The sequence below is a fragment of the Pygocentrus nattereri genome, chromosome 20 (assembly GCF_015220715.1).
Source record: "Pygocentrus nattereri isolate fPygNat1 chromosome 20, fPygNat1.pri, whole genome shotgun sequence".
In the NCBI taxonomy this organism is placed as follows: domain Eukaryota; kingdom Metazoa; phylum Chordata; class Actinopteri; order Characiformes; family Serrasalmidae; genus Pygocentrus; species Pygocentrus nattereri.
Genome location: NC_051230.1, coordinates 23,951,304 through 23,974,382, shown reverse-complemented (window position 1 = coordinate 23,974,382; position 23,079 = coordinate 23,951,304). Strand labels below are relative to the sequence as shown.

General features: G+C 38.3%; 2 protein-coding genes across 3 annotated transcripts in view; both read left to right on the top strand.

The window, feature by feature from the left end:
- Positions 1–561: 561 nt before the first annotated feature.
- On the top strand, positions 562–6,221 carry psmd9 (proteasome 26S subunit, non-ATPase 9). The gene is made up of 6 exons (XM_017716335.2): positions 562–729; positions 1,596–1,698; positions 2,364–2,557; positions 3,681–3,782; positions 3,901–3,989; positions 5,901–6,221. Exons 1-6 carry the CDS (start codon positions 604–606, stop codon positions 5,926–5,928), a joined length of 642 nt encoding a protein of 213 aa, XP_017571824.1. The 5' UTR covers positions 562–603; the 3' UTR covers positions 5,929–6,221.
- A 4,030-nt stretch (positions 6,222–10,251) lies between these two features.
- The window catches only part of cfap251 (cilia and flagella associated protein 251), a 41,451-nt gene continuing 28,623 nt past the window's right edge, over positions 10,252–23,079 (top strand). For both annotated transcript variants that reach the window (XM_017716334.2, XM_037531616.1), the window contains exons 1-9: positions 10,252–10,711; positions 14,127–14,267; positions 14,987–15,096; positions 17,135–17,243; positions 17,336–17,416; positions 17,523–17,600; positions 17,706–17,750; positions 20,469–20,671; positions 21,720–21,908. In XM_017716334.2, coding sequence (XP_017571823.1) covers positions 10,463–10,711; positions 14,127–14,267; positions 14,987–15,096; positions 17,135–17,243; positions 17,336–17,416; positions 17,523–17,600; positions 17,706–17,750; positions 20,469–20,671; positions 21,720–21,908 — 1,205 coding nt within the window. In that variant the 5' untranslated portion in view covers positions 10,252–10,462. The remainder of the gene's footprint in view (positions 10,712–14,126; positions 14,268–14,986; positions 15,097–17,134; positions 17,244–17,335; positions 17,417–17,522; positions 17,601–17,705; positions 17,751–20,468; positions 20,672–21,719; positions 21,909–23,079) is intronic.

Genomic DNA, 23,079 nt, shown 5'->3' with positions numbered 1-23,079 from the left:
GGAAGCAGAAAGATCTGATGAAGGTTATGTGGGTTGGGGCAAACAGGAGACGTTGCATTTGTGTAGGTTACTGAGCTAAAGATACACCAGCTTAACCAAACAGGATTGATCAGTTTTGCACTTAAGTCTGGTTCAGTTTTATCAGCTCTTTATATAATGCTTCATACCAAAATATGATATATTAAGAGAACCTTTGAAAGGTTCCCTAAGGTCATGGTTACCAAAGATCATATCTCAAACCACCCTACCACTATTCATACTATACATGGTATGCTGTAGGGTAGTGTGGCTCCTATACGGCCCTGGCTAGTAATGTTGGCAGTCGCACTTTTTGCAGAAGTCATGCGTATGGAAGGCAAAAAATGGATCAGATTCAGTGTCATAGTTTCAACATATTAAATGTTAAGACCTTACCTATGTGGATAAAAAATGAATAATATATTAAGGTCTTGTGAAGGTCATAAAACGATTGAATATTTCATGTAAAACAAATTAAGGAGGAAACGTAGCGGGTTCGTTAATAATAATGAACAACGCGTTTCGCAGAGATCTATTTTTGTCCTTTTCCGCCAACCGTACTTGTAGTTTCAGGAACGGTCAGCTATGAAGATGACAGAAGAAAACAATAACAATAATCCTACGATTACCGTGGAGGACGTACAACGTCTGATTAAAAAGAAAGACGAAATGGAAGAACAGATCAAGGCGTACTATGATGTGCTGGAAGATGTGAGTTTGCTTCAGCGCGCTGTGTTATAAACTTTAGCGTTTTCAGTCAGGCTAGCTGGGCTAATAGCTCGCTAGCAAGCTGGTAACAGGGGCAGTGTGTGTGTTGCTAGCTAACTAGTTACTTACCTATTTTTTTCTTTTAAACTAACGTTTCGGGGTGAATGTTTTGCGAGGTAGCTAACCAATATTATTAGCTTTTCTAACTAGCCTCAGTGTTTACAAGTAAGTAGGGACATTTAGCTTGTAGCCAGCTTCCCCCGGCCACCAGAAATGTCGGAACCCTTGGCAAATATGAGCACAAAGTCTTGAAAGTCTCTCTATATTTAACTAATAACCCAGAGAAACAAAATATATAGACGTAAAAGGTTCAGTTTTGAAATAATGTACACCAGCTTGCTAGACTGTTGAGTTTACGTTTGTTGAGTTTCTGTAGACGTAATTATGTTTCAGAAAATACAGATTTCTGTATTGAAACCTCACAAGTTTAGGTTCCTTTGGTATTTTCAGTGTAAGGTCCAGCTTCTAAACAAGTAATACATTTTTCCATAGCTTCTCTTTTCATGGGAGCTTATAACTCTACAGGACATTGTACTTGTTGTTGTATATTTAAACCATAGTCAGAAATGCAGGGACAGTCTGGTGCTGAGTTTTGAAAAGCCTCTAATGGAAAGCTAATATTGAGTTCTTCATGAATGTACCAATATTATCAGAAAGATTAATTTTCCAGTCTCACTCTTTTTGTGTCTCATTGAGTCCATAAAATGAATAGAGTTTTATAAACATCTGTGCCTTTAGCGCTCTAAAGTCATCTACATGGCTAAATTAACCTTATGTTTTCACTTTCGCTGCATCTGGTTATGTTTCAGCAAGGTGACGTAGGAATGGATGCTCCTCTAGTTGACGTTGAAGGCTATCCTCGCGCAGATGTGGATTTGTTCCAGATCAGAACGGCAAGACATAGTATCTCATGTAAGTAACTAAATGCAGGCAGTAAAATGACTGGACAGAGACTCAATAATTCCACTGTATTTCAGTGCTCGGTGGTTTCAGTGCTAGTATTTCGGGGGTGTAAAAATGAATTGATGCATCCTGGCGCATCAGTCTGAAAGTGGCATTTAATCTGCTTTGATTTTGTAATGTTAGAGTTAAGTATAATCAATCACAGTACTATTCAGCTGACTGTGTACACATTTTTTTGGCTTGAGTAAAATTCTCAGGCTATGAAACATGCATATCTCCCAAAACCTTGATCTGTTGATTTTTCTGTCTTTCTTTTAGTATTGTATAAATACAGACAGGTGACAAATGAAATAACAAAATAAATAAGTGGAGAAACTGAGCAAGTGTAGATACTTCCAGACAGACATACTGTGTGATTCAATTAAGCTATTACCATCATACATTGCTGAACAAGACCAGGACATTATAATAGCTGTAGTGCGTAAAACTCTCATTACAAAGGCGAATAACTATTAAGAGTTCAGTGGAAAACAGTGATCTGGTCAGATGAGTCATCCTTCATCATAATCTCAACAAGTGAATCGTGAATCAGTTCGTTCTCAGACTGAATCGTGGTAAAATTAGAGAATTCCCCTATATTAAGTTTCTTTTTTTAAATTTTTTGTTGCTGCCAGGTTTGCAGAACGACCACAAAGCCATCATGGTGGAGATTGAGGAGGCCCTTCATAAGCTGCATGCTAGGGAGAGGGCTAAGCGTGAGCAGGACCAGGCAGAAGCCCAGGTGGAGAGAATGGAGCAGGAAGCGTCTTTGCCAGCACCATTTGCTCGGGTGGATGCTGTAACGCAGGGCTCCCCTGCTTATCAGGCGGTGAGGTTAAACTCCCTGAACACAGTTAACAGTGATCTTGAAACAGGCTGCTTAAATCAATGTTTCAACCCAAATTTCATTTATCCCATTTAGACTTGCTTATGTGGTTTCTGACACGTTGTTACATAATGTTGTCTATAAAAAATAAAATCTACAGGAAAAAACTCAGCTTAATGTGGCTGCTACTTCCATTTTTAGCTTTGCAGCATAGCTTTGTTCATTTTTTTAGATAGCATATTAAATTTTAAATATACACAAAGTCATGCAAAGTCGTTTGAAATGAATTGATTAATTGTGCAGAAGCTTACTGATTCAGATTTTGATTACCATTGGTGTCAACGCCTACAATTTGAAAATCTTTTTTTTTTTTTTTTTTTGACTTCCAAAATGATCAATTTAATAAAACAGTAGTAATTCTGGGGAAAAAAATCTTTCGTGACTATTTTACCTTACAATGCCCTGCATGTACCTCTCCTATCAATGGACTTAACAATACACTTTGGGACAAAGCCTGATTGTAAAACTTGATTGTAAAAATGTTTCCGACATCAGGCGGCGTATTTGTAATGATTTTATGCAATACCTTTCTGTGAGGGAGCTTTTAGAGGCTGGTTCCTGTCACCCAGACTGTGAACAACTCTGACTCTGTAAGTTTCTCTAGAACTGAACATTTCAGATCAGACCACTCTGAATGACTTTGTTTGCTTAAACATTTCATTATGCAGACTTTTTGAGAAATCATTGGAATTCCCCTTTAAACTGCAGTGGTAGACATATTGATTAATTATTATTTATGTAATTACATTTTTTTTACATTTACAGCATTTTGCTGACGCTCTTATCCAGAGTGATTTGATACAATTTGATCATTTTACACAGGTAGGCCAAGGTGGTGTTAGGAGTCTTGCCCAAGGACCCTTATTGGTATAGTGTAGGGTGTTTACCCAGGTGGGGATTGAACCCCAGTCTACAGTGTTGAAGGCAAAGGTGTTAACCACTACACTAACCAACCACCAATTAGCACACTTAGTGCATAAAAGGTTGGATTTGTCGTTACTAGCATGGGACAGGTCTCTTTGCGGAAAACTGGACTCAACTGGGTGATGTTTGCTGTTTTTTCCAGGGTTTACACATTGGCGATGAGATCATTGCATTTGGTTCTGTCAACACAAGCAACTTCCAGAACCTACAAAACATTGCTTCTGTGGTCCAGCACAGTGAGGGGGTAAGTGATGAGGGGAAAAGTAATGTTTCAGAGTGGTATTCCCTTTTCGCAGTTCAAGTTTCAATGACGTTCCTTTTGAAAAGCATTGTATTAATATAGTTTTTCATCTGCCTTTCAGAAATCTGTAAGCATTGCATTGGTTCGGAATGGACAGAAAGTTAATCTTAGCTTGACTCCACAGCGTTGGTCTGGAAGAGGTCTACTGGGGTAATGGCTTGCATTTTCATAGCAGCACATAGTATATGTTCTTAAAATTACAGTTAAATATGTTTGTCGTATTATGCAGTATTCTGTGGTGCATCATTATTTCCTTCAGACACATTGTTTTCATGTTGTCTTTCGTTAGTGTTCTCTCACTAAAATACCTAGCATGCCTTAAGTTAATGCATTATACAAGCAGTGGGAAATCCCGGTGGTGTTAACCAGTCCTGACTGCTACTCTAGCCACTGATTTACAGGCTAATAAATACAGCCACAATTTAAAGGAAGAATGGAGTGTGGTAAACAATCTGTTGTTTGGGCCATTCTAACCAAACTATGATGATTTGAAGTCAGTTATGCAGTTACACTATATTGCCAAAACTATTTGCTCGTCTGCCTTTACACACATATGAACTTGAGTGACATCCCTTTCTTAATCTATAGGGTTTAATGTGATGTCGGCCCACCCTTTGCAGCTATAACAGCTTCAACTCTTCTGGGAAGGCTTTCCACAAATTTTAGGACTGTGTTTATGAGAATTTTTGACCATTCTTCCAGAAGCACATTTGTGAGGTCAGACACTGATGTCTGACGAGAAGGCCTATCTCGCAGTCTCTGCTGTAATTGAGGCAGGCCAGTCAAGTTCTTCCACACCAAACTCGCTCATCCATGTCTTTATGGACCTTGCTTTGTAAACTAATGCACAGTCATGTTGTAACAGGAAGGGCCATCCCCAAACTGTTCCCACAATATTGGGAGCATGAAATTGTCCAAAATCTCTTGGTCTGCTGAAGCATTAAGAGTCCCTTTCACTGGAACTAAGGGGCCAAGCCCAACTCCTGAAAAACAACCTCACACCATAATCCCCCCCTCCACCAAACTTTACACTTGGCAAAATGCAGTCAGACAAGTACTGTTCTCCTGGTAACCGCCAAACCCAGACTCGTTCATTGGATTGCCAGACGAAGAAGGCGTGATTTGTCACTCCAGAGAACACGTCTCCACTGCTCTAGAGTCCACTTGCTGCACTTGGTGATGTAAGGCTTGGATGCAGCTGCTCGGCCATGGAAACCCATTCCATGAAGCTCTCTACGCTGTTCTTGAGCTAATCTGAAGGCCACGTGAAGTTTGGAGATCTGTAGCGATTGACTCTGCAGGTGACCTATGTGCCTCAGCATCTGCTGACCTCGCGCTGACATTTTACATGGCCTTCCACTTCGTGGCTGAGTTGCTGTCGTTCCCAATAGCTTCCACTTTGTTATAATACCACTGACAGTTGACTTTGAAATATTTAGTAGCGAGGAAGTTTCATGACTGGACTTGTTGCACAGGTGGCATCCTATCACGGTACCACATTGGAATTCACTGAGCTCCTGAAAGCGACCCATTCTTTCACAAATGTTTGTAGAAGCAGTCTGCGTGCCTTGGTGCTTGGTTTTATACACCTGTGGCCATGGAATTGATTGGAACACCTGAATTCAATGATTTGGGTGGGTGAATGAATACTTTTGGCATTATAGTGCATATTTCACTTCCTGGCATATTCAACTTCATTCTGCATTCACCAGCTTGCAAAAAAGTAAGATATAAAACATAGCCTGCCAAAAATTTACCTCAAAAGCAATTATAGGTGTTCCAAAGTTCCTCCCACCTTCAAGATACTTCATCAAAGGAAAATCACACTCTAGGGAATACTGCGACACCGCTGTAGGGTATGAGCAGGATGGTTACATTTTTTTGTGTATCTCTTTGGATCAGTATTCACTTTTCCTTCCAAGAGTTTTTATATATTAAATTTTTTAATATTAATATATGAAAGTGAATGTATAAATAAAGTTATTCAAAGCCTACAGTTAACATGGCTAATAAGTCTTTTGCATATTCAATTTTTTTGTTTATTTATGTTTCCTTCAACAGATGCAACATAGTGCCTCTTCACAGATGACCATGATCAGGACACTGAAGGATGATTCAGACCGGGTTAGCCGTGGGTCATCAGCAGGCCAACCTCAGCACTTTTTTTTGTCACTGGGTGGCTAAACACATTCTTCAGTTTTTAACAGAATGTGTTTAGATGGGTTTATATTCAAATTCATAACTACTTAGACCCTACATTTCTGTATTTCAGCCCTACAGTCATTTGTATTTAGTGTATTGAATGGCATGAAAATAAAATCCACAAACTTCTCAAGAGCTTACTTCCACAACACTGGAATATTAATAAACATTCAACAGATATTTTGTTGTTATCATGAATGACTTTATTTCAGGGGAATTCTGGTACTTCTGTATACTTCAGTGGTTGAGATGTAAACAGTCATGCCTCTAAACTGGAACTTGATTCTACCTTTTATTAGACAGTCAAGCTCAGTTCATTCAAGCTCACTTTTAAGAAACATTTTAAAACATATCCCTAATTTAGTATTTAATTAAAACTCTGTGTTGATATTTATGTTTTTAATTGGATCTGTATCATTTTCAATTCAATTCAACTTTGTCATTATACAATACAGGGTAGTACAGTATAACAAAACACTATCAGGCTACTTTTCCAGTGCAGTAATAAAAGATAAATAGCAAACAGTGCAAAGACAAAAGACAGTAAAAGACAAGACACAATGTGCAGAGTCAGTAAGTACAAGTATCGAACGTAGACAAAATGTGCATAGGCAAAGGTTATAACAGGTATATTGGATGTATAGACAGTATGTGCATAGTCAGATATTCAAGTGTATCAGGTATATAGACAGAAATGTGCTGGTGAACTGCAGTACAGTAAATGCAGAAGTACTAGTGGTGCAAAAAGAGGTGTACACAGTGATCTGTATAGAAAGTGTACAGCGCAGGTAGAGAGTAGCAGCATCTAATGTGATTTAAAATGAATACTCAACATTTCTTCTGTTACTGTATGTATATATATATATATATATATATATATATATATATATGTGTATGTGTATATATATATATATATATATATATATATATATATATATATATATACATACATACATACATACATACATACATACATTACTGAGTGCCTTACTTCTATTACTCTGCTACTGCTGTAATACCATGAATTTCCCCCCTGTGGGACTAATAAAGGATTATCTTATCTTACCTGTGTGTGTGTATGTGTATATATGTATGTATATAAGATAAGATAATCCTTTATTAGTCCCACAGGGGGGAAATTCACGGTATTACAGCAGTAGCAGAGTAATAGAAGTAAGGCACTCAGTAATGTGTATATATATAACCCTAACCAAAAAAGACTATCGTAAAACTATGTCTCATGCAGCAGGTAGTGTATTCATGACTATTTTATGTAGCTAGTAACTTTGTGATATAGCTTTTAGGGGCAGTAAAATCTTAGTGTAAATGTCTGGTTCCTATGAGAACCACTGTGAACAGTTCTGACACATGAACTGAGCATTTCTCATCAAATCACTCTGATTTAATTTGTTTACATCATGAACATGTAGTTATAGGGATTTTTTGGGAAAAGCAGTGCAGTTCTTCTTAAAAATTAAATCATTAAGACCTTTCAAAAATATTATGAAAAGTTGATATTAAATGTTTAGCCCTCATTGTTTGCCAGCTTTCCCAACCCAGTGTGGAAACTACTAGAACTTGTTTCTTTTGAATACACACTGGTCTTATCCAGATAAGATTGAACACGCTGATGTGCGTTAAAGTTAATAATGTTCCTGAATGGTAAGCAATCTAACAAAAGGCTGACAAAATGCAACATTTCAACATCTAAAATAATGAAATATGCAAATGAAAATAAGTTTTAAAATGTTTTATTGTCTATTGTATATTGTATTAGTTTGTTTGTTTTGGGGTACAATCTAGTTACAACCTAAGTACACTGAGGCTGCGTCTGAAACCACATGCTACTATACTAAATAATGTTTCAAAACAATGCACCACCAGTAGTAGCACTTTCAGGAATGTGGTATGTATTGCATGTTATTGTGCGGTTTTGGATGCAGCTTAAGACACATGTCCATCCCCTACATTTTGAGGTGGCATATCAGGGGAAGAGCATTCTAGGAAACTAAGATCATTTGAACTTTGGGGCAACGTAGAAAATAACCATGTCCTATTTGACCCCAGTCCTGTGGTCCTCAGTTGTGCATGCCTGCAAAGACTGTGTGTTCCATTTTTTAATTTTGGACTCAGCATACCCAAAATTCCAGATACAGGGAAGGGCCAATCAAGTTAAATGATCATCGTGGCAGAGAAGAGGATATTCACGTGTCAGTAAAAATTCATTTGATTATCAATATAACTTGTCATTGACCTACATTATGCTTGTAATATATATTGAGCCACTGTAGAGAAGCAAGTTAGGTCATTTACACAAATAGTACAACTGCTACCATCATTTCATTGGGTACAGTACATGTATACCCTGTGAGATGCATAATTTTAAACCAAACACCCTCAAGGTCTCTTGTGTTCTGTATCTATCATTTGGGACAGACTTATACATTAACATACTTGTTTATATTCTTCATTTTACAGTTCACTGTGGGATATCACTAGGGGGAAGTCCAGAGAGCTAGGATAATTTGGATATTGAAACACCTTCATGTCTGCATTCCAAATAGTTCAGGCTACTACATACAAAAATCTGTATAGTTGAATGAATCTTCCTTTTATATAGACTTTTCTTGATTTTGCTTCATCTGGTTCCATGTGGATCAACATGCTATGTATTTAGTACAACCTTGGCCTACAGATCAGGTAAAAGCAAGGAAAGCAGACAGGAAAGGAAGTTTCATTCAATCGTTCGATTGTAGCCACAGAGGAGGCATCGTAAAGAGCGCATGTATGGAAATCCAGATTTTCTCACTTTTTTTAATGAAATAGTGTGATAAAGTTTCAAAACATGCCCTTCACTCTCTAGTACACACAGTCCATATATGGAAATAAAGCAAAAATAAAAGCAGACAATTTTTCATTCTTTCGTTTTGTGATGTCATAGAAACCAAGATGTTTGTATAACTTCTGTCTACAGAAGTTTAGCTCTGCTCAGCTCAGACTGCTTTTTGAATGAGGCACAATACAGAGCAGGCATATTTTTTTAAGGCATATTTACATATCGCTGTTGTTGGAAGAAAACCTTGTATCTCCAAAATTATAACTTCACAGGAGAAGGAAAAAACCTACTTTACCTTTAATGTAAGTCAGTGGAACCAGAGTTTTTTCTAAGTCATTCTGGGCCACTTCCTTTGATCTTTACATCATGAAATTTACACACTATGCAACAGGCATCTTCAAATTATGTTGGAAAGTGAAAAACAACAAAAATGGAGATAAATGGCTTACTTCTGACAGCAGCGATATATCAGTTGTAAAGGTATAGTAACAAAGAAAAAGCCTGTTCAATTCTCAAGATGAAATTCTTTAGATTTTTCTTTCTTCTTCTGCAACGTAATGTGTGCTCCCACCCTCTTCCCAACAAATTGATTCTGAGAATAAATAAACTTGCAGCATATGTATTTGTATGTATGTATGTATGTATGTATGTATGTATGTGTATGTATATATATATATATATATATATATATATATATATATATATATATATATAACAATTCATATATGAATTCATAATTCATATAAACAAGTCATATCCATGTAACAATGGCCAGTTCACATTTATAACAAAAAGTTATTTTAAAATGAAATAAAAACATATAGGCGTTTTCTAGTCCACAGGTTTGTTGATTTTGATTTTTTTATATGGCCCTTTGAATGGGTGAGTTTGACAGCCCGGTTCTAATGGATAAGAGATGTTGAAATTTGGTCATATAAAAATTAACTACGACTCTTCTTTAGGAAACTAAAATATAAGAAAAAATGTCAGAAAAAGGTCTTTAAATTTAGTAACCAGAGGTCACGTGCTGCGCTCCAATCGGCTTGAACAGCTCATAGATGTTTCTATAAGGAGCCATATTTCAAGAGAAAATCCATTTGTGAGCAAAAGACTGATTAACTACGACTAACGGTCTCATAATTAAAATATAACTGATGTGAAAAATGATCACTTAGAATTAGCGTTAGCGTTAACGTTACTCCATGACTGGGTGAGCCTGTTCAATGTGAAAAGCCCATATGAGAAAGCGCACCCCCCCCCCCCCCCCCCCCCAACACACACACCGTATCTTAGCAACAGTGGCAACGCTTTGGCCACTGACGGTTTGTTGCTGTTAGCAGGTGCAGTTGCAAAGGCTTATTTTTAAATTTGAAAAGAATTAATATATTTTCTATTTTTGACGTTATTTGGTCGTTTTCCTTTGTAAACGGCATCATTAGGGTTACAGACGCGTTGGGTTAAATTTAGCCAGCTACGGTTCTAGCTAAATTACCAAACCTTTTTCTTGAAAAGTAGCGTTAACGTAGTTAGCCAGGTTAAGCTAGCCAGGTTAACTAGCGTTAAGTTGCTAAGTTTGGTACGAGAAATGTCAACCACGGATAAAACACAGAATGGAGACCTCTCAGAGAAAAGCGATGAAACTACTCGAAATGTGGGAGTGCAGAGCTCAGTGAACAAGCAAGTGGAGCTTCAAGAACAAGCTGAGGGGGGAGAAGCGGAGGATAATATTTCCAGCCCTACAGCTGAGGACAAATCTGCGGACTCACAAGTTTACACGGCCACCTCACTGCTGCTCACGACTAAGAAGGAAACCAGTGTTAAAACTCATCCACTGGTAAGTTTTAGCAAAAATCAGATATAATGCTATGAGGTGCAGAAAAAATAGTCCTGAACTAGTGCTTTAACATCAGCGTTTTATCGAGAAGTTTAAACCTAATTTCATTAAAGGGCTCATCTCCTTATTTTCTTGCATTGTATTCCCCCCTGAGGCCCACTTATCACAAAGAGGTTATTTAAAATGTTAATTTAACATTTTAAACTTGTTTATTTTTAGATGTCCATTTTGTTACTATGCTTTAAAGACTAATATAAGCTATATGAATACACGGATCAGACCACCACAGCGCAAGTATTATGTGAGTGGTGGATCATTCTCAGCTCTGCATTGATGCTGATGTGTTAGTGTGAGTGTTGCGCTGATCTGAGTGGATCAGACACAGCAATGCTGCTGGAGTTTTAAAACACTGTGTCCACTCACTGTCTACTCTGTTAAACCCACCTGCCTTGTTGGTCGACCTTGTAAAGTCAGATGTAAAGTCAGACACAATAGCTCATCTGTTTCTGCACAGTTTGTGTTGGTCATCCTCTAGACCTTCATCAGCTGTCATAAACAAATAAACAAATGTTTGATTTATTTTGTATTTATGTAATTTGCACATGTATTTATATACACTGCTCAAAAAAATAAAGGGAACACTTAAACAACACAATATAAGTCTAAGTAAATCAAACTTCTGTGAAATCAAACTGTCCACTTAGGAAGCAACACTGATTGACAATCAATTTCACAGCTGTTGTGCAAATGGAATAGACAACAGGTGGAAATTATTGGCAATTAGCAAGACACACTCAATAAAGGAGTGGTACTGCAGGTGGGGACCACAGACCACTTCTCAGTACCTTTCTGCTTTCTGGCTGATGTTTTGGTCACTTTTGAATGTTGGTGGTGTTTTCACACTCGTGGTAGCATGAGACGGACTCTACAACTCACACAAGTGGCTCAGGTAGTGCAGCTCATCCAGGATGGCACATCAATGCAAGCTGTGGCAAGAAGGTTTTCGGTGTTTCTGTCAGCGTAGTGTCCAGAGCCTGGAGGCGCTACCAGGAGACAGGCCAGTACAACAGGAGATGAGGAGGAGGCCGTAGGAGGGCAACAACCCAGCAGCAGGACCGCTACCTCTGCCTTTGTGCAAGGAGGAACAGGAGGAGCACTGCCAGAGCCCTGCAAAATGACCTCCAGCAGGCCACAAATGTGCATGTGTCTGCACAAACGGTTAGAAACCGACTCCATGAGGATGGTATGAGGGCCCGACGTCCACAGATGGGGGTTGTGCTCACAGCCCAACACCGTGCAGGACGCTTGGCATTTGCCAGAGAACACCAGGATTGGCAAATTCACCACTGGCGCCCTGTGCTCTTCACAGATGAAAGCAGGTTCACACTGAGCACATGTGACAGACGTGACAGAGTCTGGAGACGCTGTGGAGAGCGATCTGCTGCCTGCAACATCCTTCAGCCTGACCAATTTGGCAGTGGGTCAGTAATGGTGTGGGGTGGCATTTCTTTGGAGGGCCACACAGCCCTCCATTTGCTCACCACAGGTAGCCTGACTGCCATTAGGTACAGAGATGAGATCCTCAGACCCCTTGTGAGACCATATGCTGGTGTGGTTGGCCCTGGGTTCCTCCTAATGCAGGACAATGCTAGACCTCATGTGGCTGGAGTGTGTCAGCAGTTCCTGCAAGATGAAGGCATTGAAGCTATGGACCGGCCCGCCCGTTCCCCAGACCTGAATCCGATTGAGCACATCTGGGACATCATGTCTCGTTCCATCCACCAACGCCATGTTGCACCACAGACTGTCCAGGAGTTGGCGGATGCTTTAGTCCAGGTCTGGGAGGAGATCCCTCAGGAGACCATCCGCCACCTCATCAGGAGCATGCCCAGGCGTTGTAGGGAGGTCATACAGGCACGTGGAGGCCACACACAATACTGAGCCTCATTTTGACTTGTTTTAAGGACATTACATCAAAGTTGGATCAGCCTGTAGTGTGTTTTTCCACTTTAATTTTGTGTGTGACTCCAAATCCAGGCCTCCATTGGTTAATAAATTTGATTTCCATTGATGATTTTTGTGTGATTTTGTTGTCAGCACATTCAACTTTGTACAGAACAAAGTAATGAGAATATTTCATTCATTCAGATCTAGGATGTGTTATTTGAGTGTTCCCTTTATTTTTTTGAGCAGTGTATATTCATTTATTTCTAGATTTCTTTCTTTCTCCAGTATGCAGATAAGAAAGACTAAACTCACACGCCACTAGTCAATTGTAGAGAAAGCTGCTAAATGCTGCTAATACTTTGGTGATGGCGGACAATCTGAGCTGAGTTTTTAATGTAGTGATGCTTGATAGTGGGAAAATTAGACAGTTGACAACTAGATAATGACTGCAGTCTGTTTTGGGTAGAGGTAGTAATTGTGGACCATGGAAGCTGAGTGGTGAAATATAATACATATGCAAAGCTATTTTGGACAATTATATGCTTCCAATTTTGTGGCAGTGTAACTGTGCCCCTGTGCACAAAGTGAGCTCTATAAAGCCTGGTTTGGTGAGTTAATATGGAGGAACTCCAGTGGTCTGGACAGCGCCCTGACCCAAGCCAACTAAACACTTTTGGGATAAACTGGAATGTCGATTGTGCGCCAGACCATTTTGTCCAACATCAGTGTCTGACCTAACAAATGCTCTTAAGAATAAATGTGCAAATTCATTTCTTTATTCATTTTTGCTTTTCTGCTATTCATTATTTATTTATTATTGATTTATTTATCTATTTATTTATGTATGTTTACTTTTCTGTTATTCATTTATGTATTCATTTATTTCCATTTAATAATTTTGTTTGTTTCTTTGTTTCTTTCTTTTTTATTTTGGTACGTCTCAGCTGCCATATATACCAAGAATTCTCTACTGATTGAGTCACTCTAAACTATATGCTAATATGTCTACCACAAGCTTCAAATAAAACACAGAATTGCTGTTAGCTGAAGTGCTAACAAACTACTACAATCTCATAGGAATGCTAACAGAAGTTAGCATTATAATAGAGGTGGGTTTTTTACTGGGCCAAATTGAAGGCCTAACGCTAACAGTCACGGTTTGCCACTGGCTTATACAGCATATCAAACTCTTGTTTCATTCAGTTTTCTGCAATAATGGCCCAGTACAAGAAAGCATTCCAGGGATCGCCATTTATTACAATAATTATTTTAATCACAGACAGTCTCTAATATCGTCAAAGTAATATAGAGTTCTGATATCAAGTGTTCAGAGAACAGAAAAGTTCATAGGTATTCCTATTCTCTGCTCTTCTGCAGTTATTATATAAATGAATTCACTTAACATGGTTGAGTTAATGTACAGTTTGTAAGAAAATTGAGCATAGATGCTGTATTTGTGTGATTGCAGACTCTAGACTGGGCCTTTGGGATCAACCCAGCCTTACCTGTCTTCAGCCTCCTGGACCAAGATCGACTTGCTGTCCTCTACGGCTGTTCCCATGTAGCTGTCATATATGACCACGCTTCCAGCTCTCAGCATCTTTTGCAAGTAAGATATTTTAAGCTTTAAAACAGTTGACTTCTTCATCCAAAAATGTGGTTAACAGTGAGTGAAAAGTAGGACCCTGGTAACTGGTTTGCAGTAGCTAATAATAAATGTCAGGTAATGACAGTGCCAGCTAGCATTATCTCACTACTTTTGATTGGACTCTTAATAACAGCGTTTATACTAGCTTACAGTCGAGGGTAAGCTATGGAGGTCATTTTTGGGTTGATATTAACGCTGTCGCTAGGGGTCCATATCGTGTATTTTGCCTTGATGTCCACTTCAAACTTTTGTTTGGTTTAAAATATCAAAAGACTCATAATTGAGTGTTCACATGGCCACGTTCCAATCTCTCTTCATCCCTTAGAAGGACATTTTTCATTGCTGTGCCTTTAGGATTGATAAATGCAACTTTGTTCTGATTAGTTGACCACATAAGTGAAATGAGACACACAACGTTCAGAAAGCAGACATATCCATCCTCAGTGATCCTGGATAAAATAAACTAAAGCCACTCCTTTTGGGTGTGTAGATTCTGTGGAAGGCTGCAATTTGTTTTTTTGACTGTAGATTACTACATTAAAGGCTTTAGTATTGAGATTTAGTTGGGAAACAGAGCTTTAATCAGTGTATCCAAGTTACTCTAAACAGTTTTACCCCAGTTAAGCTCTCTGTTTTGAGGCTAGTCATTTTGAATCTCATGTTTGTCTTGTGTTCTGAAGGGTCATTGCAGTCCCATTTCCTGTCTGTGTGTCAGTGAGGACAAACGCTGGCTTGTGACAGCTGACAAAGGCCAGGACAGCGTGCTTATCATATGGGACTCATACACAGGGTACCATCCAGAAATCATTATTTGAAATTTGAACTGAATCTGTTCTGGAAATCATATTCTTAGTTAACTTAAATCATGTTTTTAGAAACAGAAGGTTTTTAGTTTTCTCTTTTCCTATCTTTTAAGGCATATGTTTGGTGTCTTAAGTTTGTTTCTTTAGTTTTGCACTGGAGCAGCGAGGCTAATGTAGCTAACAAGCGTGTTAGCAACAATGCTAACTGGTGCTTGTAAGTTAACATGAAATAACATCATACAAAATGCCTCCGTCAAATTATTAAAGCCTGAGGAAACCTTAATCCATGTTTTCTGTCTGATTAAATACATGCAACCTTGTTGGCTTTCAGTAAAACTCACCCTTTTGAGTGGTGAATGTGCCATTCAAATCAATCTTGTAGATTTTATATATTTTTAAAATGTTGGGAATCTCTCCTCTTAACCACAGCACAGCAACAGCTCATGGTGATTATTTGGCCAGTGGTTGACCCACAGTAGTATATAACTCCAATTCCAATGAAGCAGGGACGTTGTGTAAAACATAAATAAAAACAGAATATGATGCTTTGCAAATCCTTTTTAACCTGTATCCAATGGAATACACTACAAACACAAGGTACTTAAAGTTCAAACAGATAAACTTTATTGTTTTTTGCAAATATTCACTCATTTTGTATTTGATGCCTGCAACACATTCCAAAGAACTTGGGACAGGAGCCTGTTTGCCACTGTGTTACATCACCATTCCTTTTAACAACACTCAATAAGCATTTGGGAACTGAGGACACTAATTGTTGAAGCTTTGTAGGTGGAATTTTTTTCCCATTCTTGCTTGATGTACAACTTCAGTTGCTCGACAGTCCGGGGTCTCTGTTGTTGTATTTTGCGCTTCATAATGCGCCACACATTTTCAATGGGAGACAGGTCTGGACTGCAGGCAGGCCCGTCTAGTACCCGCATTCTTTTACTACGAAGCCACGCTGTTGTAACACGTGCAGAATGTGTCTTGGCATTGTCTTGCTGAAATAAGCAGGGACGTCCCTGAAAAAGATGTTGCTTGGATGGCAGCATATGTTGCTCTAAAACCTATATGTACCTTTCAGCATTAATGGTGCCTTCACAGATGTGCAAGTTTCCCCTGCCAAGGGCACTAACACACCCCCAGACCATCAGAGATGCTGGCTTTTGAATTTTGTGCTGATAACAATCCAGACAGTCCTTTTCCTCTTTGGCCCGGAGGACACGACGTCCATGATTTCCAAAAACAATTTGAAATGTGGACTTGTCAGACCACAGGACACTTTTCCACTCTGCGTCAGTCCATCTCAGAAGAGCTCGGGCCCAGAGAAGCTGGCGGCGTTTCTGGGTGTTGTTGATATGGGAGTTTTAACTTGCACTTGTAGATGATGATGATGATGATGATGATGAAAGCCTTTATTGTCAGAGAGTCACCGAAGTAACCAGCGAAATTAGCCATCAACCTGTCCGAGCACATACAATATGACAAGGGGGAGATAGGACATCAAATTCAAAATGAGTGAATATTTGCAAAAAACAATAAAGTTTATCCGTTTGAACATTAAATATCTTGTCTTTCTAGTGTATTCAATTGAATATAGGTTGAAAAGGATTTGCAAATCCTTGTATTCTGTTTTTATTTATGTTTTACACAATGTCCCAACTTCATTGGAATTGGGGTTGTAGTACTATAGTATAGTATTTCATTTTTAATGCTCAATCAGAACTAAGAGAATGTTACCAAAAAGTGAAAAGAGAGCCATATTTCTTGAGCTGTGAGGTTGGTTTTATTCATAATGAGCAGTTTTTGTCAAATATGTCAAAAATACCTAGAATTCAGCTCAATTTTTGGACATGTATTTGCATAATTGTTGAACTCATTGAACTGAATGATTCCACAGTAATTACCCCTGTATAACAGTCTCAGAGTGCAAAAGAATCCACCAGAATTTTTTGTTGAACTGTTGCTTTAATGTAGTGATATTCGGTTGTTCAGTGATCCCTTGTTTTTTTGTTTCTTTAATAGGATCCCTGTGCGCACCATGTTTGATTGCCATCCTGAGGGAGGCGTCACTGCTGTAGCATTGTCTAATGATTCAAGATATCTTGTGACCATTGGAGCTGGAGCAGTACAGGCTGGTCTTTGATTTTGATGTCATGTTATTGCAGCTGCATAAATTATATTTGATTGTTTTAATGGAAAGGTATATGTCATTGTTGATCACAGAGAGTGTGTATTTGGGATTGGACGAACGAGACTGAAGATCCAGAATGCCAGATTGACATAAACCCAGAATACAGTTTTCAGGTATATAGCTACATTGCGCAAAGCAATACACGACATACACAAGTTCTGTGAACCGCTGGAGTTTGCATTCTTATATCTTTATAAACATTAACCCCTTTTTTTGTAGAATCACATTGTATTCAACCCTACGGACAGCTCTCAGCTACTCAGTAACAGTGGAAGTCAAGTCCTCTTTTACACCTGGGTAAGTACCAGTTATAGTGTCTGTGTATTCACTCATGTATATTGAGTTCACATCATATAGAAGTTAACTAAATTGATTGTTTTCTTAATAATATACCCTGTTTAGGATAAGGGAATTATGGAATATTCAGCCCCAGAAATTTCAAACAAGGTAAGTCTCTACTGTCATTCCAATATTTCCGTTTATAGTAATAAATCTATGTTACTGGTGCAGTAATCACTAAGCACAACTCTTAACATGACAGCATGAGTATTCTTTATTCACCAAATAACTGGGACGTCTTCAGAAAATGTTGAATTAATCAATTTCTTAAAAGAAATTTCTTCATTAAAGCAGTGCTGACAAACAATGAGTTTTCTTTCTAAGTAGATTAATCTAACTTTTGTGCACATACAAAGAATGTCATAAGAATAACTTCCTGTACCCAATAAATTGTTGATGTATTTTGCTAAAATTCTCCTATTTCGGTCTAAACTAGGCTGTCCTAGTCTTGTGTAATACATAGATACACATTACTGATGAGGTGCTTCAACCCGCACAGCTTTAACAAAGCTATGTTCCCATACAGTGTTTCTCTGAGTCTGAAAAACGTACACAGAGAAAGATAACCAAGTGAACGTTTACTTAGGACACATAACTGAGCTATCAGGTTAGGCCATCTTTTTGCCTGTCATGCGTTCATTCTTTTCTTTTTTTCCTTTAATCAGCAGTCCCTGGATGCACTTCTGGCTGTAAATGAAAAACAGTACCTTCTTTAAGATGTTGCCATATAAAAGCTGGATATTGTTTTAAAGTTTGTCTACCCAGCATGGCACAACAACACCACACACAGTTACCATTTCTCTCATTTCTCCCTGCCCATGTTGTGTTTTGTCCCCTTTCAGTGTTGTAGAAGACCGTTCCTATCCTTTTTTTCATTCAAACTTGGCAGAATGTTTAATATAACACTCAAATATATTATCCTACAAACATTTTTAACATTTTATGCTGTGTTAGGACTTTAAAATTAATTTTAACTAGTGTTTTTGTTGGCAGAAGGAAGTGGAAAGTCAAATTTGTTAAAAGCCTATAACCAATTTAAGTTAACATTCTTTATGTTGATAAAAACCACATAAGGATAACATAAAAAAATTATGTTCATTGGGAGATTGAGAGTTTGATCCCTGGTAATGCCACAGAGATCCTGCCTGGGAGTCCAACAGAGTATAATTGGCCTCGCTCTGTGGGTGGCCCACCATCTCCTCTATCTTGCAATACAGTGCTAGCCAATGCAGGCGTCTGTTAGCTGATGTAACCAAATTGGTGACTAGTGTGCCTGAAGGTACTGTGTATGGCAAAAAATATGTGGACTTCTCTCTTAGTTATTCAGTTCCTTAGGCAGACATTGGTGGTGGAATCATACTGAAGAGCTCACTCACATAGAATATGTGGCTCACTTCTGCCAAAGATATGGTACTGCTGGCAGACTGCATGTGATCTGTAAGTGGCCCACTTTAAGAAAGCTTATCTGGCCCACATATGGTAGAACAGGTCTGGGCCACTTCTGGCAGAAATATATCAGTGCTGCCTTCCACTGATCCTGGCAAACTGCATGTGATCCATAGGTGGCTCACATTAAAATGCTCATATGGCCCACATGTCTCAAAGAAAATCTGGCCCACTTCCAGCAAAGATTTCCAGTACTGATATAAGATGCGTGACAGTCAGGGATTAACAGTTTTGTTTAGGTGCATAGTTTAAATTCAGATCTTGGCCATATATTGTACAGTACACTGAAAAACATTTAACCTCAAATGGTTTGGCCTATGTGACATTTTGTTTGTTATTCGATAGGAATATATGAATTTAATATTAATCTAGTCAAATGCAATCAGTACTAGGAACTGCATATCTTAGTTATCACTGTAATTCAAATTTAGTATACAATGATTTGTGGCTGCTTAAAATTTTGTGTTCATTAAACCTTAAATAGTAAATTAATCAAACAATACAACAATGATATTCAGTGTACTTAAACTTTTAAGTCAATGACATTACTTACTTTAAATTAAAACAAATCTTTTTCACAGTATGGTAAACATTTTGGACATGTAGGCTTATTTTAGAAATGTAGGCTTCTATTCAGGAGTACCTGAGAGGTGCAGTAGGCTAAGCATTTGCTGCATTATCTGGAGTTCAAATCCCATTAACACTGCAGCCATTGATGCTAGAGAGGGATGCACATGTTAGCCTCCACTCCCTGAGCCTGGCACAGTGTGACAGTGGAAGCCACACCCAACAGGGAAGCTGTTGTAATGGCCTGGTTTTGTACCAGTGGTTTTGAGTAGTGGGTCAGTTCTGGGAGTGAAGGTTTAAAGGTGGCTGAGATGGCAGAAAACAGGCTGGGTTCTGGCAACTGCATCCGGCCGTCTCCTTGTGCCATCATTCAATTTGGATGTGGCCCAGGTTTGGGCCATATCAAAATTGCTATCTGGGCAGTGACTTTAATAGTGGCACTGTCATGGTTTGCCACCTTTGCCATAGGTCAGTTCATAACATTTTTGCCCTGCTAGATCTGCTCCAGTAAACTGTAAGTGCTGTTATTGTGAAATGAAAGCATGTAGGAGCAACAACAGCTAAGCCAGACTGTTCAATTGTTGAGTTGTTCTGTAGCGGTATGTTAGTAGTGGTTCGAAAAGATTCAGTAGCTGACTTCACATGATTCAGAGGAAGCATATGTCAGCCTTCACCTTTCCAGCCTTGTAACATCATGTGATTGAGGGAGACCTCGCTAGCAGGTAGAATTGCCAAGGACTAAATTAGGGATAGAATTGGTATAAAACTGATGTTCTGTACCTGAATTTAGCTGTTTGTTTTACTTTGTTGCAGACATTCAACAAGACAGTGGGTCGCTTGACTCAGTCCGTCTTCCACTCTGGTGGTGTTCAGGCTTTCTCAGTTACGATGGCAGGGAACCTGGTGCTCTGGGATGTCCTGAAAGGATCTGTCACACATCAAAACAAAGCCATGAAAGCCACAAAACTAATTCCACTGCAGAAAAATGGAATCACTGTACTGACTCTGTGTGACAGGTACCCACATGCTTTTCGCCTCTGAATCAAAGAGCAAATGTTTTATAGTTGTTTATAGTATGATAGAGTCGTAGTAGTCAAATTACATGGTTTGTTAAAATAAATACTCATCTACAGAGAATGCACTTGCCCCTGAATACTTTTGCACCTTTCAGTACACATTTACTAACAGTGATTTGCTGAATGCAACATATTGCATTTTTTCCAATGTTTAAGAAATTGTGCACTAAAATGAGCATTTTTGCATGTTCCAAATACTTAGAAACTAGGAAACCTAAAAAATGATCTGTATCCAGGATGATACATTGAGCTGTAGATAACAGTAAAATCACTGTGAGAGCTGTATAGTGACAAGAATAAAGTTATAATAAAATGATGCAGGATGCCTTGTAAAGGCTGATCAAATCTCATGGCAGAAATCTTAGCAAAGTAAACAATATAAATGGGTGATTACATTACATCACTTTTTAATATTTATTGAATTTAATATTCGGTGTACCTTAAAATATTTAAAGATTAAATCTAAAAATACCTTTTCATTCAATTTCATTGTATTTAAAACTACATTGTATAAGTTATGACTGTATAGAAAATAACACAATAATTAATGTCACAAACACTGTGGGAATTCCACATTTTTATAAATTCTGCATAACTAAGTAATTCAGATGTCAGCCATTCAACGTGTTTTGATGTGAAATGGTTCATTGTAGACAAATTTACCAACTTAGAATTTATGTAATGCTGATATTGGTAAAATAGTGGTAAATTTAGAAAAAAAGTCTTTTTGGATTATTTCACCTTACAACAGCCTATATATCTCCATTGTGAATGGATTAAAAAAAATACATTTTACACACACATTTTATTTGGAAACTATTATAAAGCAATGTCTCAGGCATTAGGCAGCACATTCATAAACATTTCGTATAGTATCTTTCTGTGAGGGAGCTTTTAGAGGCATTAAACTAAATAATTGTGACTTTGTAAGTTTCTCTAGAATGGTGCATGCATATTCTTTTGTTCTCTATCTGCCTTTTCCTCACAGCTTTATTGTAACAGGCGACGTAAAGGGCCATGTCAGATTCTACGACGAGAACTTCAAGCTCATTAATTGGTACAGTGATTTCAATTTGGAAGCCATTGCCTCCATTTCCTTTTCAAAGGAAATTCCTGCCAGTAGCATTGAGGGATACCAAGAAGACTGCACTCTAAAAACCAAGCCATTTGTTAATAGGTAAGAGACAGTGTTACTGGAGAACAATTCTGTAGATACACATAGCCTGGTATTAGACTTGGAGGCAGGCAGATTTTCAGACAGAGTCCATGATGCCATGAGGTTTCCTTTAGAGGAAAAACAGACCCAAATCATCATAGATCCTCCCCCATACTTTACAGTGAGGATGAGAATAACCCTTTTTGTTTTAACTCCACGCACACCTTCAATGTTAACAAAAAAAAACCTTTCATCTAACCATAGCATATGTCTCCAGTCAGAGTTACACTAGCCAGAGGAGTGTGTTTGATAGAAGAAAGACAGACAGACAGATAGAATTTTATTGATCCCGAAGGGAAATTGCAGAAAGAAAAGGCTTTCTTCAGATATGACTTCCAAATTGTTAGTTGGCATGGAGGTAGGGTCTAATTGTAGCTTTTGTAGACTTAGTGACCCCAAAATCTACTACACAAAATCTTCCTCTTTACTGTGCGTTGGGGCAAAATAATCTAATGCCGTCTTTCAGGCAGGTTCACCATGTTGCCTTTGCTAAAAAATGCCAAGAGTTTCTGTTTTCTTACACTAAATTTACTTCAGTTAAAGGTTACATTTTTTTCTGATATTGGGCCAGATTCATAAAATGCAGCACCAGGTCTGCCGTAACTTCTCGATCTCACAGCGTGGTGGTAACCCATCTGTGTATTCAGAAATGAGGGCTATCAGCATGTTTTATGTGTGGCGTGACATGGCCAAAGGTTGGTGGTATGGCTTCATAGCGCACAAAATTCTGCCAGAAATAATGCCTGAATCACTCTGACAGTGATGGTGACGAAGATACGAAATTGAACAAAAAGCTGAAGTTGCCTTCTTATTAGACTTTTCTGCTCCCCCTTAAATGAAGCAGTTACTTTCAAGCCAGAATGTGCCAGAATGCAACTGCTTCTCCATGAAATTGATATTACGCAGAATAAAAATATTTTAGACTTACTTTGTTAAAAATGTTTCATATTAAAACATGAAGAGACATCCAGATTAATAAGCCACTGTTAACCTACAAAAATACGTTTATGTAAGCATCTAAAATGGGTTTATTTTGAATATATATTTAGTGTATGATATACACTAAACCTGTCTGAAATTTGAATAATACCATTTTCAATTTTTGGCCATACCACCCACTACTAGCTGAGAT